General features: G+C 44.5%; 1 protein-coding gene across 4 annotated transcripts in view; it reads left to right on the top strand.

The window, feature by feature from the left end:
- The window catches only part of LOC123690912 (Ca(2+)/calmodulin-responsive adenylate cyclase-like), an 88,181-nt gene that overhangs the window by 45,066 nt on the left and 28,933 nt on the right, over positions 1–14,182 (top strand). For all 4 annotated transcript variants that reach the window (XM_045635048.1, XM_045635047.1, XM_045635046.1 and 1 more), the window contains exons 6-7: positions 2,497–2,608; positions 9,730–9,857. In XM_045635048.1, coding sequence (XP_045491004.1) covers positions 2,497–2,608; positions 9,730–9,857 — 240 coding nt within the window. The remainder of the gene's footprint in view (positions 1–2,496; positions 2,609–9,729; positions 9,858–14,182) is intronic.

Genomic DNA, 14,182 nt, shown 5'->3' with positions numbered 1-14,182 from the left:
AGAATATACTTAATAGATTATAGTATACGTAACTTAAAATATGTAATTGATAATAGTGAGCCGAAAACAACAGTAAAATTTATTCATACGTCTCCTTTGTTTGTTGACGTATCCGCTCTCGGCCTTGACTTAGCACGTCCAATTTGATTGTAAAAACACGTCAATGTTCACAAACAAAATACGCTAAAATGTTTATATATCAAAGGTCAATAATTAAAGTCTGTTTTTACCATACAATTAATTGTTTTGTTGGTTTATTATACGCCAAGGGTAAGACTCTAAAAATAATGGGAGTTTTTGTTATCGAAATAGATTTATTTGCCTTTAGTTGTTGAAGGAGGAACATCGAGTAAGATGTATTCATTGTTCATGTCTTTATAATGGGTTTCGTTGTCTTGTAAAGGGAACAATAAGTCCATAACAGAAATCCTTATCAAAATTTGGTCAATGGTCATTACTAGTAAATTACCTACCTACAAGATAAGTATGATAAATAATAATCATATTCAGTATAAAAGTCCTCTGAAAAGAGGTCCTACAAACGGGTGAATTCAATGAAATCTATTTATTATAAAAGCAGTATTGTTCAAGTGTACAATTCTGTAAATGCTCAATATATGAAATGGTAATTATTATTTCGTGGTGAAAGGGTTATTTTCCGGAGTCGCGCAAATCCTGTTATCATTTCACAGCTCGACGCGGGTGTTCCACGGTCGAGCCTGATTGGGACTGACACAAAACGGTATTATCTTCGGAATTAGTTCTGACACTTATGTAATTGTTTTATGAGGGTATATGAACAAAGAAGTTAGATCGTGTGTCATGTTTGGTTATTGTTTGCTTTGAGATGATGCCGAAATTGAGATAATAATTGTTATTATCTTTAAATGAAGCTATTAAGTATAAAATGACGTACAAAATATTAAAACTATAATTATACTTCTTAATAGAAGATGGAATATATAATCAGGAAGACACATTAAAGATTTATGCTAACATAATTTAATAAATTGCAATGTTAACCTTTATGAGATATATGGTATATATGAAATATGAGTTTTATTAATAAACTGATTTAGATCTCGCTACAAACTCCTGTTTGTTTTGATTGTACACAATAATAAACATGCGTTATATGTCCAGATATAACCTAAAGAAGGTTATAGGGCCAACTCGATTCATTATTTTTCAGATACCCGTATGGCGTATTTACTAAGCTTTTACGCAAGTGGCATTATAACTTTGACATTTATCAGTTAACCCGTATTCGCCCGATCAAACAGCCTGAAACAAAGTGAGGTTGTATTTCATCCATGACATTGATAACATAATGCACTGACCTTTGGCGTCACTAGCTAGAGGCTTCAACAACGGTTACATCTATTTACGAGGGCGATTAACATTGAACAATGTCATGGCGTACTTTTATTGAGGCAGTAAAATTTATTGGGCAGATTTTCCCGTGCGTGTACCTCGATGCATAGGTATGGTAACCCGTTTTAATGGAGAGGTCTTTTGTAATTTTCTAGAAATATTTAGAACTATAGTAAGAACTGCATACAACGATTGAATCAACGTTCTATTACAGACATTTACCTAATTACCTATACCTATCGGCTCGTTATAGGCCTACAACCAACATAACAATTGCATTTCAAATAAAGAAGGACTTCTAAAGTTTCTTTCTCCTAAAGAAAGTTAAACAATGGAACAGCCTTAGAAATACGTGTCTTTTTTGATGTTATGTACATTATTTTATTAGAATGTTAATAAAGCTTTGAATTCTGAATATTACGAAGTATCTAAAAAAAAAATTATACAATAGAAATAAATATAAATGTATTAAAATTAACCAGAAATTGATAGAATCCCAGAAAAGCACTTTTATCAAGAAATTGATACATTTATGAGTAAATTCGTATTACAATGGAATACGTGACACCGCTCGTATAATTTGATTTGTTACCCTTATTAAAACGCTGTGTGTACTTAAACGTAATAGGTATTGCATAATCTCTTAATTATGTCCTCGTTACCGCTAATGGCGGGGTTTCTGGTGTGTTCCAGGTGAGGACTAGAAACAATGGAAACAGGATCATTATCCTTTGGTTTAGGATGATTAATTTGGGATTTAGGGTAAACAGAGTAATTGTGCAAAACATATTTTAAAGGAACATTAAATAGTTATGGTTAAAGTTTAAAATAACAAAGAAATAAGAGAAAATGCTTCTGTAGATGTAGCATAATGTGTTACTGGGAAAAAGTATATATTAGTTATTTCTAAACTCTCTTAGTTCCAAAAGTTGGTTCAGTCCCCTATTTACCTGACCTCTTAGAGTTAAGGTACTTTTAGTTTAATCTTTGTCTGCGCAAACTTTCCTTCAACTAGAGTGCCATCAGGTGAACTACAAACTATATGAGCCTTCCACTAAGAAAGTATTTCCAAATAGAATAATAAGGTATCTAGAGAAAGATTGACAAAAGTATTCGTTTCAGCATTCTGTTCGCGGACATCGTGGGCTTCACGGTCCTCGCGTCGCAGTGCAGTGCGCAGGAGTTGGTCCGGTTGCTCAACGAGCTGTTTGGCAGATTTGATCAATTGGCTAATGTATGTATTTTCTATTTAGCTCTAAATGTGAAAATCTTTAAGAAATACGAGTATACGATTGATTTAGAACGTGATTTGTGCTTTAGATTAATTTTGATCAGTTGTTAGGTTGATTTAGAGTCAGTCTTTCCCGTGTGGAGTTTCTGGTCTCCCATCGGGCGCGTCCCCAGGTGGCGGATAGGGGAAGGCCCCCCAGATATGGGGGGTACCGGCTGTCAGCCGGCGTGGGCCAAAACCAGTGAGGAGGGGCGGGAGGATCAGAATGGGTCCTTCTGTAGGCGCGGCGGGCCCAAGGGCAGGATATCTGTCATTGGGTTCGGGGCTTTTGGCCTTCCGTTGGGCAAACTGTTACCCGTTGTAGTGTTGTTGTCATGTCTAGCAGCTACGACGGGCCAGGGGGCTTGCCTTAATCGGCCGGCCCAAGAGGAAGGATACCTCAATAAAAAACCCTCGAAATCCGCGTTGCGGCCCAGCGGCGCGGGTTTCCGGTCCATTTGGACAGTTGGCTCGGGGAGAACGTCGAGTCCTAGTTGCGGCCTCCCACGGATACCGCCCGACCTCCGTGGTGTATTAGGGTTACCCGGGTGCAGGGGGCACCGCCCGGGTGGACCGTCTTTTCCCCCATACTCGTGGGAACAAAATCACAGAACCTACCCTAAAAAACCGGACTGATCCCGACGACTTTGGCGCTATAACGGATAATGATTTTATTTATAATGATGGGAATGAACCAAGGGGTTCAGAGACGCGTGCCGCTAGGGCACGTGCTAAAAGGAATAATAGAAGAGGCAGCAGAGTGCCTGTCAGAGGGGGTTCCTCCTCAGACAGAGGTGCTCCCGGTCGAGCTGGGCTGAACGGTTCGACCATTTCGGATATAGGGATGGCAAGCGCAGGCTCAGCGAACAGTGTGGCTACGCTGCGCTCAGTTTCGTACGAGGAAGACCGACTTTGGGCGAAGCGAAGGCGGTCTCCTGACGCTAGCTGCTCGGCCTTTTCTACGGACGAGGAGGGAGTGCGTAGAGCGAACCGCTCTAAAAGGGGTAAAGGGCGCCCAGCCACCTCAACACAGGCGAGTGTTACGAGGCAGGCATATTTGCGGGCCCAGCAGAGGGAGTTAGGAAGCGACAGGAGCGACAGGAGTGATTTGGAGCCGTCAAGTGTGCCTCCCCGGTCGGATGAGGCGCGGACCTCTACTCCCCTCCCTCCACCATCAGCTCCTAGTGTTCTCGCTCCGCTAAATGGTACGGAGACGGCAGCTGCTCTAGGCCGTCGCATTGAAGCAGGGCTAGCCTCAATAAACGAGGTCCGGACGAAATCCCGCAATTTGAAAGGTGGCTTCGTGCGGGACCTTAAGGAGGCCTCCGATGTGATCCGCGAGGCGGCGGGACTTTTGCAGGAGCGTACAACGTCGGAAGAAACCCGCCGCCTTCAAGCTGCGAACGACCGATTGCAGGCAGAGCTGGATGGCCTGCGCAAGGAAGTAGCTGAGCTGAAAGCGGCCCAAACTGCAGGTCCCAGTGGAGGAAACGCCGACCTGATAAAGGAAATAATGCATCAGGTCGGTGAAATGGTGAGCGCCAGGCTGGATAGTATCAGCGACCGGCTGCTCCCGGAAAAGCGTCTCCGACCTCCGCTAGCAGCGGACCGCTCCGACCGTAGAGCATTAGAGCGGGAAAAAGACCCTGCACCACCCGAGAGCTTCCCTCCACTTCCTGCGGCCAGAATACCCGCATCGAGAAGCAGAGCAGCTCTTGCAAGGACCGAGCCTGTGCCCAGAGCAGCCGAAAGTCATGCAACCACGGGTGCAATACCCTCGCAGGGTGGGTCAAAGAAAAAGGGCGGGGGAAAGAAAAACAGTAACCAGAAAGAGAAGGATAAAGAAGCAAGTGCCAATGCGCCTCCCGGTGCTATCACCTTACAGCAACGATCTGACGAGGGCTGGACCGTTGTAGGGAAGCGCAACAGGAAAAAAAAGAAGCGAAGTGTACCGCCGACCCGGAAGGTTAGAAAGCTCCGGGTTCCCTCTTCGTCTGCGGTGGTGATAGCAATCCAGCCGGGTGCTGAGGACCGTGGAATTAGCTTTGCCTCGGTGCTGAAGGAGGCCAAAGCCAAAATTGATCTAGCGGAAATCGGCATAAGTGCGGTTCGCTTTAAGCGGTCCGCCACTGGTGCTCGCATATTAGAGGTTCCCGGCACCGCTAGCTCGGAGCAAGCCGATGTACTGGCGGTTAAACTGAGGGAGGTCTTAGACAGCGAAGTGGTTAAGGTGTCCAGGCCAGTGAAGTGCGAAGAACTGCGTATCACTGGGTTGGACGACTCAACCTCAGCGGAGGAGGTTGCAGCTGCCGTGTGTCGTGTTGGGGAATGCCCCGCAGAGCAAGTTAAATGCACGGGCTTGCGGGCTGGCCCTAGGGGCATAGTCACGGCCTGGATCAGCTGTCCGGTGGCAGCTGCAAAAAAGATTTCAAAAGCAGGCCGCATTCAAGTTGGATGGACCTCGGCTATGGTGCGTTTGAATGACCCGAAGCCCCTGCGCTGTTTCAAATGTCTAGAGGTGGGGCATGTCCAGGCCCTATGCTCTTCTACAGTGGACCGTAGCAATATCTGCTATCGTTGTGGGGATGTCGGACACAAAGCTGGTCAGTGCACTGCCACTGCCGCACGTTGTGTCCTCTGTGCGGAGGCAAACCGTCCGGCGGATCACCGGCTTGGGAGCCAAGCCTGTAAAACTAAGGCAAAGAAAGGAAAGCAGACGCGTGATGGCTCAAAGGCCCCCTCACTCGCTGCTCCGGCACCCACTGAGGCGCCGACTATTGAGGCAGCGGCTATGGAGACACAATAATGGCTTCACTGCAAATGATCCAGGCGAACCTCAATCACTGTGCCCGTGCGCAGGATCTCCTGTACCAGAGCATGGCAGAGTGGGCTATTGATATGGCGGTGATTTCAGAGCCGTATACTGTGCCCTCACGGACCAATTGTGCAGGAGATCTAGATGGCACAGTCATGCTGATGGCACGGGGTGGAGTTGAGCTCGAGAGGGTGGTGAGGCGTAGAGGCTGTGTGGCGGCTTCGTTTGGTGCTGGCACTGTAGTGGGCGTGTATTTTTCACCCAACCGCCGCCTCTCTGAGTTTGAGCTGTTCCTGGACGAGGTGAAACAGGTGCTTGATCTCGCACATCCCCAACCGGTGCTCTTGGCCGGAGATTTTAATGCCAAATCTGTAGCATGGGGATCTCCAGCGAGCGATGCGCGCGGTGTGGTGCTTGAGGATTGGGCGGCCTCTTTCGGATTGTCCCTCCTTAATCAAGGGTCTGTGCTCACGTGCGTGCGGCGGAGGGGGGGCTCCATCGTCGATCTGACGTTTGCGAGTCCGTCTCTTGCCCGCCGTGTGCGGGACTGGAGAGTTCTGGGGGACGTCGAAACGTTGTCGGACCATAAATACATCCGTTTCGGCCTCGCCTCACACCAGGAGATTCCCGGCCGAGCGATTCCAAGTGAGGGACGACGACCCCGCTGGGCGTTGAGGCGTCTGGATAGGGAGCTGCTGGTTGAAGCCGCTATCGTACAGTCCTGGCTTCCAGTACCGGAGGGAACGGTGGCTGTTGAAGAGGAGGCGGCGTGGCTTGCTGATGCCATGACGCAAGTTTGCGACGCGGCTATGCCTCGCGTTGGAGTGACACCACCCAGGCGGCAAGTTTACTGGTGGTCCGCCGAAATTTCCCAGCTGCGCTCTTCCTGCGTGGCGGCGAGGCGGGCGTACACCAGGTGCCGAAGGAGGAGACATACCGAGGCGGAGGAAGCAGCATTGTATACGTCCTACAGGACCTGCGTTGTTGCCCTTCAGGAAGCCATTACCCGCTCGAAGGGTGAAGCTTGGGACGAGATGATTAGTGGCCTGGATCGGGATGCCTGGGGCCGGCCGTATCAATGGGTGAGGCAAAAGCTCCGCCCATGTGGCCCGCCCCTGACCCAAACACTTGAACCCCGATTTCTCGAGCGAGTAGTGGCGGCATTATTTCCTGATCGGGAGAGACATCCTCCTCCGTCCATGTCGTCAAGGAATATTGCAACACAGGAAGAATCGAATGATGCCGTTGTTCCTTCGGTCACGAAAGAAGAGCTGGAATCGGCTACAGACAGGCTTAAGAGAAAGAAGGTTTCGCCTGGTCCCGACGGTATACCTAGTCGAGCTTGGGCACTTGCGCTACCGATTCTTGGACCCAGGGTTGAGCGCTTATTTTCAGCGTGCGTGGAGCAAGGCCAGTTTCCTGTAAGATGGAAGTCTGGTAACTTGGTATTGCTCAAAAAGGCGGGCCGCCCCAGGGATTTGCCGTCGGCTTATAGGCCGGTTGTTTTACTAGACGAGGTGGGCAAGCTCCTTGAGCGTATTTTGGCGGCTCGCCTCGTCGAACATCTTGAAAGAGTCGGGCCAAATCTCAGCAATTGCCAGTATGGTTTTCGGCGGAGGCGATCTACCCTGGACGCAATCTTATCTTTAAAGACTGTTGCAGTGGATGTGGTCTCCAGAGGCGGAGTACTCTTGGCGGTATCGTTGGATATCGCCAATGCTTTTAATACTTTGCCCTGGACGTGCATTATGGAGGCGCTCCACTACCACCGCGTGCCCATATATATGATACGGATGATACAATCATACCTATCAGAAAGGGCTATATCGTACCTTTCTCGGGATGGGTGGAGACAGAGGCCTATGTCGTGCGGTGTCCCACAGGGTTCGGTGCTAGGACCGCTCCTGTGGAACATCGGCTACGACTGGGTTCTGCGTGGTGAGAATCTCCCAGGAATTGGAGTTGTATGCTACGCCGACGACACGTTGGTGACGGCGCGCGGAAATTGTCTCAATGAGGCAGCCTCATTGGCAACAGCTGGCGTTGATCTAGTGGTGAGTCGTATCCGCCGGCTAGGTCTGAAGGTGGCCTTGGAGAAGTCAGAAGCGCTGTGCTTCCATGGCCCCCGTAGGGCACCAGGGCCTGGTTCCTGTGTACAGGTGGGCGGCGTGTCCATAGAGATCAGTCAGACAATGCGCTATTTAGGAATTGTCTTAGACGGTCGTTGGACGTTTGTGGAGCACTTCCGTCGCCTCGCCCCCCGTCTCGTCGGGGCGGCCGGGGCACTTGGAAGCTTGCTCCCCAATCTTAGGGGGCCTGGGGATGGCTGTCGTCGGCTTTATACCGGTGCCATCCGTTCAATGGCCCTTTACGGTGCGCCCATCTGGGCTGACTCTCTTAATGCCCGGACCAGACCCCTTCTGCGTCGTCCGCAGCGGGTCATGGCATTAAGAATATCGAGGGCATATCGGACTGTCTCTTTTGAGGCAGCCTGCGCACTAGCCGGAACCCCCCCATGGGAACTCGACGCTGCGGTACTTGCAGAGGTGTACTGCCGAATTTCCGGGTCCAGGTCTTTGGGGATGGAACCAAATTCCGATGAGGTGTCGCGCTGGAGGGCCACGGCTCGCGAGCGTCTAATGGAGGAGTGGGCGCGGCGGCTCGAGAACCCTACCGTGGGCGTAAGGACGGTGGAAGCCATCCAGCCGGTCCTTTCAGAGTGGTGCAACAGACGGCATGGGGCTCTCACGTTCCGCTTGACACAGGTGCTGTCTGGACACGGATGTTTCGGGCGATACCTGTGTCGAGTCGCGATTCGGGAGCCAACCATGGCCTGCCATTGGTGTACGAGCGAGGAGGACACTGCGGACCACACGCTGAGTGTGTGTCCTGCGTGGTCCGTGGATAGACAGCGTTTGGTCGCTGCTGTGGGGCCGGATCTCTCGCTACCGTCCGTGGTTCGCGTCATGGTCAGGGACAACAGGTCCTGGGGTGCGGTGGTCGCCTTCTGCGAGGAGGTGATGGCACGAAAGGAGGAGGCGGAGCGGGCTCGTGAGAGGAACCCTCTCGCGGACCCGAGGCGGCGCCTGCGACCTTCAAGGCGACGACGCCGTGTCGCGATCGCTAGCGATCGTGACCTGCCTCCCTAACGATGGGCTCTGGACGATGGGGCGGGGAGTGCTCCATCGTCCGGGGCGATGAGGCGGCAAGAGACGTGTTCCGCTCATGCCACCTCGCAGAGGAATGAGGAGGCGCGTACGCGCGCAGTCGTAGAGTAGAGTACTAACGGAGGTGGGCCCGCTACCGGGCGTCCGCTGCCGTGGTCGTGGACGATTTCAAAGGAGTACCCGCGGCCCCGGTTAACTGCGCGGCTTGACGGAACACAGTGGGGTTTTAGTCGGTAAGAATCCGACATAACCCACGGCTCCTTCCCCGGGGGCCGTGGGTATCTTTCGAAGATTTCCCCACGAGTCAGTCTTTACAGTATTGGTATGTATCAATTATTTGTTTTGCTTTTTGTCAGTCAATCGAACGGAAGCTGTTGAATTAAAGTTTACTCTCACATCTTTCTGAACTCTGTCTGTTCTATAACTATCGAATTAACTTGTATCGTCATCTCGTAGGAATCATTAATATGGCCTGATTATTTTCTGTTTAATTTTATATTCACTGTAACAAATAGGCAAGTAACTCAAAATAACGAAAAGTATCGTATCAGTGCGGTGGTATGATTTCTACTAACTTTTTATACGCGATTGGTTTGCGGACCAAATCTAGGATACGTAGTTGAATTGGATTGCGCTCCAATTTAGCGATACGTACAATTTTACGAAAATACATGGAAAGACAGAATATTCAGCACTGCATTTTACAGATAGGTATAGAATTTTATATTTTACACGGCAAATTATTATGCATTGATGATTTAATTTTTTTTTTGTAACTTGCGCTTGTTGTGTAATTTTAACATCTTAATCGTATATTTTAAATGTCCGACACCCTTTTTTAATAGTTGTTGTTATTTCGAATGAAATTAATTGACGCAGGGTCTTGGAAGTTTAATGTCGCATTTGACTTTCAACTTCTCAGCGCACCCATTTATATCCGTGATTTTATTGATCCTCGTCTTAAATTGTTAAACATTATTGTTCTTGATGAAATTATAGATTATAAGACACAAAGTTCTAAAAGATAAAATGTCTCTAATTTCTCATAAGCAAAGCAAATTATTATGGCTTGCCTTTTATAATAAACTGAAGGGGCTATCCAGGATAACCACTGCCTCCGGATCAAGATCCTGGGCGACTGCTACTACTGCGTGTCCGGGCTGCCCGAGCCGCGCTCCGACCACGCGCGGTGCACCGTTGAAATGGGACTCGACATGATCGATGCTATCGCGTGAGTAAAGTTTGATGGATTTGTGTTCAGCAATTGCTTGTAATGTCGCACGTTTTGGTATTATAGATTGCTTTATTTAAATTGTTAGAATGATAGTAGGGTGGAACAAACACGTAAAGTGACAATTTCTGTCTATCAGGTACTTTGTTCAGATGTAATTTAAATCCTGCTTTTACAGGTTATTGGTATTAAGTAGTATTTATACCAGTGAAGACAATTTAAATTTTATTTATTTGATAACAATATAAATATTCGATTTGTTATTGTAAAACTTGTTGCAATATATCCGCCAATTTCTGTAAGAATGTCGCAAATCGTCATCAAAGAGAAACTTACTTTAAAAGACGCGTTGTTTCATATCTATGAATAGTTGTACAATGTTCCATCTAAATGGCTTTCATACGACATCTCAAATGTACTTGCAGTTTACATGATTGTAAAGATGTCTGCGATTGTTACAAGTACCGTTTGCCACGAATACCGCGCTGTGGTTTTGTTTGTGAAAATAACCCTTTTGCTGTAGCGTCTTTTTGAGTCGCGTAGATTTGATTTAGTTGAGACAATGTTTTCTAAGTCATTCATAATATGCGAAGATGATGGCATTAGCAATGTTTGAGAGAATTTAGAAGATATAGGCAAGAAATACAGGTTTTGTTGTGACTTAAAGATGTAGACACGCGGCAGCGTGTCAAGCCGAGTTCAAGCGAAGAGAACTGGCGAGCAGCAGCCGTGTGTATATTTACACGAACCATTTCGAGCCACTTTTCACCCCCTTATAACTCAAAAACTATTTAAGTTAAATAAACCAAATTTGGTACATATCAAGAGGACCTCAAGATAAACAAGAACCTTAAAATTTCATAAATACAGATTAAACAGTTGCGTAGATATATCCAAAAATCGCAATTTTTAAGACTGACTGACTTATAGATATATACAAAACCTAACCCACTTCCAGATGACCTAGAAAGTTCAAATTTTGTAATCAACTAGGTAATAGAGTGTACGAGTATCGAGTGCATCGAGTGTACAAAGGAAAAAATCAGAAAATACTGAATTTATTAAAAGTTTCAACAATTTTCTCGCGATAATAAAAAGATTAAACGCATAAAAAAGCTAGTTGTTCTGTGATGTGTGACCTTGTTACAACGATTTTTGAAGAAGTTCGAGTGAGATGTAAATAATATTTTACCAAATATCTAATAATATCACACTTAACTAATTATAATTTAGTTGCCGAGTTGGTATCATGTATCCCAATTCAGGTAATCGCTAATTAGGTTAATGGTACTGTATACAATAGAAAACCTACAAATAATGGTTCGATCCATTACATTAAATTGTACAAGTTTTGAGCTTAATATAGTTGATGATATCTTAATTGATTAGTTACCAAAATACAATTATTTAGAGTCCAGTAATATTTTTGTTCGACGATTCATTTTATTATAAGTTCAGATATTATGTGAATTTTGTCGAATTTTCAGTTTATCGCAATATGAGCTTTACTGCAACTTAATTTCGGTGAATTCAGCGTGAAATTAATTTCCTTCAATATGTCTTTTTATTTCGCTATTTCTTAATTAGTTACCTGAAAAAAAAATACTATAAAAAAGCAGCATCTATGAGGTCTTTTTAATGTATTATCTTTAAGTTATTTTCTAACAAATGTTATCTTCCATTTGTTCATTCAACTACTGTTTGTGGGTACTAAAATAAACACGTCGGCGATTGAAGTTAACAAGAAACAGAATGCGGATATAGGGTGGGCAGATCGTAAAACCTTTGCGTGTCGTACACAATTTGGAGCAAATTACACGCACTTCGTCCCTAACAACTCATTAGATACTTGTTGTATAGAATCAAAAGCAACCAACATTACGAGCTTAATAATGGGGAGCACATATTCAGAAATGGAAATGCTTAAGTATATTTTAATTACAGCTTTTTCTATGTTAAACTGGTATCAAATGAAACATTAGTGTTAACTCATGTAGTAAACACATAACAATATTATTTTCGTTGTATACACTATTCTGTTATCTTAGCACGAGCGCCGAGCGGCTGTAATTTAAACTTGGCGGTTAGGATTATTCTATTATGTAGCCTGAACGAACAACTTTTATGTTTGCATTGTTCCAGTCTATTTCGCCATTTATTCACGACTCAATTGTGTATTATTGTTTACAACTTGGCTTCACTTGCTTCCAAGGACATTTATTCTATTTCAGACGTTTGGATCGATGTATTATGTTTATAAAATGCTTTATGTAATGTGTATAACTTACGATTCAATTTAACCCTACGCAAATTTGTATGAGGTCTTTTTTTAATGACACCGTTCATATCAATCTTGCTATACAAAGCAATATAATAAAATGTTCTATTCCTATTTAATAAAGTAAATCGTTATCCATCACATGAAAGTGTATCTGCGAAAAATAATTACAGCTCCGATCCACAGTACGTGTCAGCTTGAAATTAATTAAGGTCGCAAATGCGTGTGCAGTGTAACGAAGTGCACAAACCCTCACTATAAATATTATCGAGGGTTCGTTTGTAGGTCAGCGGGACGGGTTGCAGGCTCAACGGGATTACGTTGATTCTTAGATAAATGAAAGTGTGATTCGTTAGTGATTGCGGTACGATATGGATCTTTAAAAGGTTTGCTGGGAATTACAGATAGATAGTCTAGCTGTAAAGTGTAAAGGTTGCTTTGATGTATGCTACCTCGTCTGTAGTTCATAGATAGGAAAGTTTATACTGCACTAGCTGAGCCTCCCGGTTTCACCCGCATTGCTCCGCTTCTGTTGGTCTTAGTGTGATGATATATAATAAATGGGCTATCTAACACCGAAAAAAATTTTCAAATCGGACTAGTAGTTCCTGAGATGAGCGCGTTCAAACAAACAAACAATCAAACAAACATAAACTCTTCAGCTTTATAATATTAGCATAGATTGAATTAACGACACTATTATACAGAGATGTTTTTAGTTTTCTTTTTTATTGTCTTTGTACAAGAATCAGCTTTACGACAATCTTAAGTGGATAATATAAAGTTCCCCATTAAGTGGATGACACAGGTCAAGGAGGTTGATCGTGTTGCAGATAATTTTTATCCAAAGAGTGTGTGATATATATATTGTTAGAAGATAAACATGTGGTTAAGTGACGAACTGAGATCTGGAGGGATAGTGTGATGATGGGAAAAGTGAATTAATATAAAATTTTTAAACCAAACATAGATTATGCAGGATTGCACCTAGTAAAATCTCGTGCTACTTTTCCATTTAAACTTCCAATAAATAGCATATTTCAACGTATGCAATTCCTTACATTGTACCAATTGTGTCGCTCAACATGTCTTGGAAATTGCTAAAAGAGAATAACAGTACGGCTTCAATACTGTTACGTAAATGTGAAAAGCAATTTCGAAGGTAGGCAGTGCGCTGGATAGACTCAGTTGCGATTTCAAACTTGACGATTTATCGCTGTATGTCATTTAAACTTGCTAATAAAAGAGAAATCAATTAAACTACGAGCTAGATTACTCAACTTTAAGACGAAATACAATCGTGTTTGTGCACCTTTTGGGCTACGCCCCCTGGGTGGAGCATAAGAGCGCGCGGGACGCTTCACGAAAATCCCCTCGCCATGCCACACAACTGAATAGATGACGGAAACATACGGAACTAACGGAGGTTCAATGAACTTTACTTAAATTCTTATATTCGCGCGGTTAAAGCCGAGTAAAGCGATCCGGCAACGTCTTTTCGTTGCCGGACCCATCGGACTAGAAAAACGACCTTTGTTCCTTTGCACGAAGGTCGATTTTTAATTGGTACAAGTCTGGTTACAAAAAGTGAGCTTGCGACTAATTTATTTTATGATGAAATGATTTGTTATTGTTAGAATTGTCGCTACCTATATAAGTTATTTGAACATCTTTGTAAACAAAATATTTTATAGTTTTTCGTCATGGGGACTTTACGTACAATATGATAATAAAAATACATAATAGACTTATGCTATTTACGTTTGGTTTTTTTTTTACATAATATATATCATATTTATTGAAAAAATCAATAACAAAAAAATATTATTTACAATTTTGATTTTTTTTTAATAAATATATCCGACATTTTGATATATTTAATATCAGATATATGATATACTAGCTGTTCCCCGCGGTTTCACCCGCATTGCTCCGTTCCTGTTGGTCTTAGCGTGATGATATATAGCCTATAGCCTTCCTCGATAAATGGGCTATCTAACACCGAAAGAATTTTTCAAATCGGACCAGTAGTTCCCGAGATTAGCGC

Source organism: Colias croceus, chromosome 4 (genome assembly GCF_905220415.1).
Source record: "Colias croceus chromosome 4, ilColCroc2.1".
NCBI lineage: Eukaryota > Metazoa > Arthropoda > Insecta > Lepidoptera > Pieridae > Colias > Colias croceus.
Note: the sequence above shows the minus strand (reverse complement) of the source record. Positions and strands in the feature narration are given on the sequence as shown.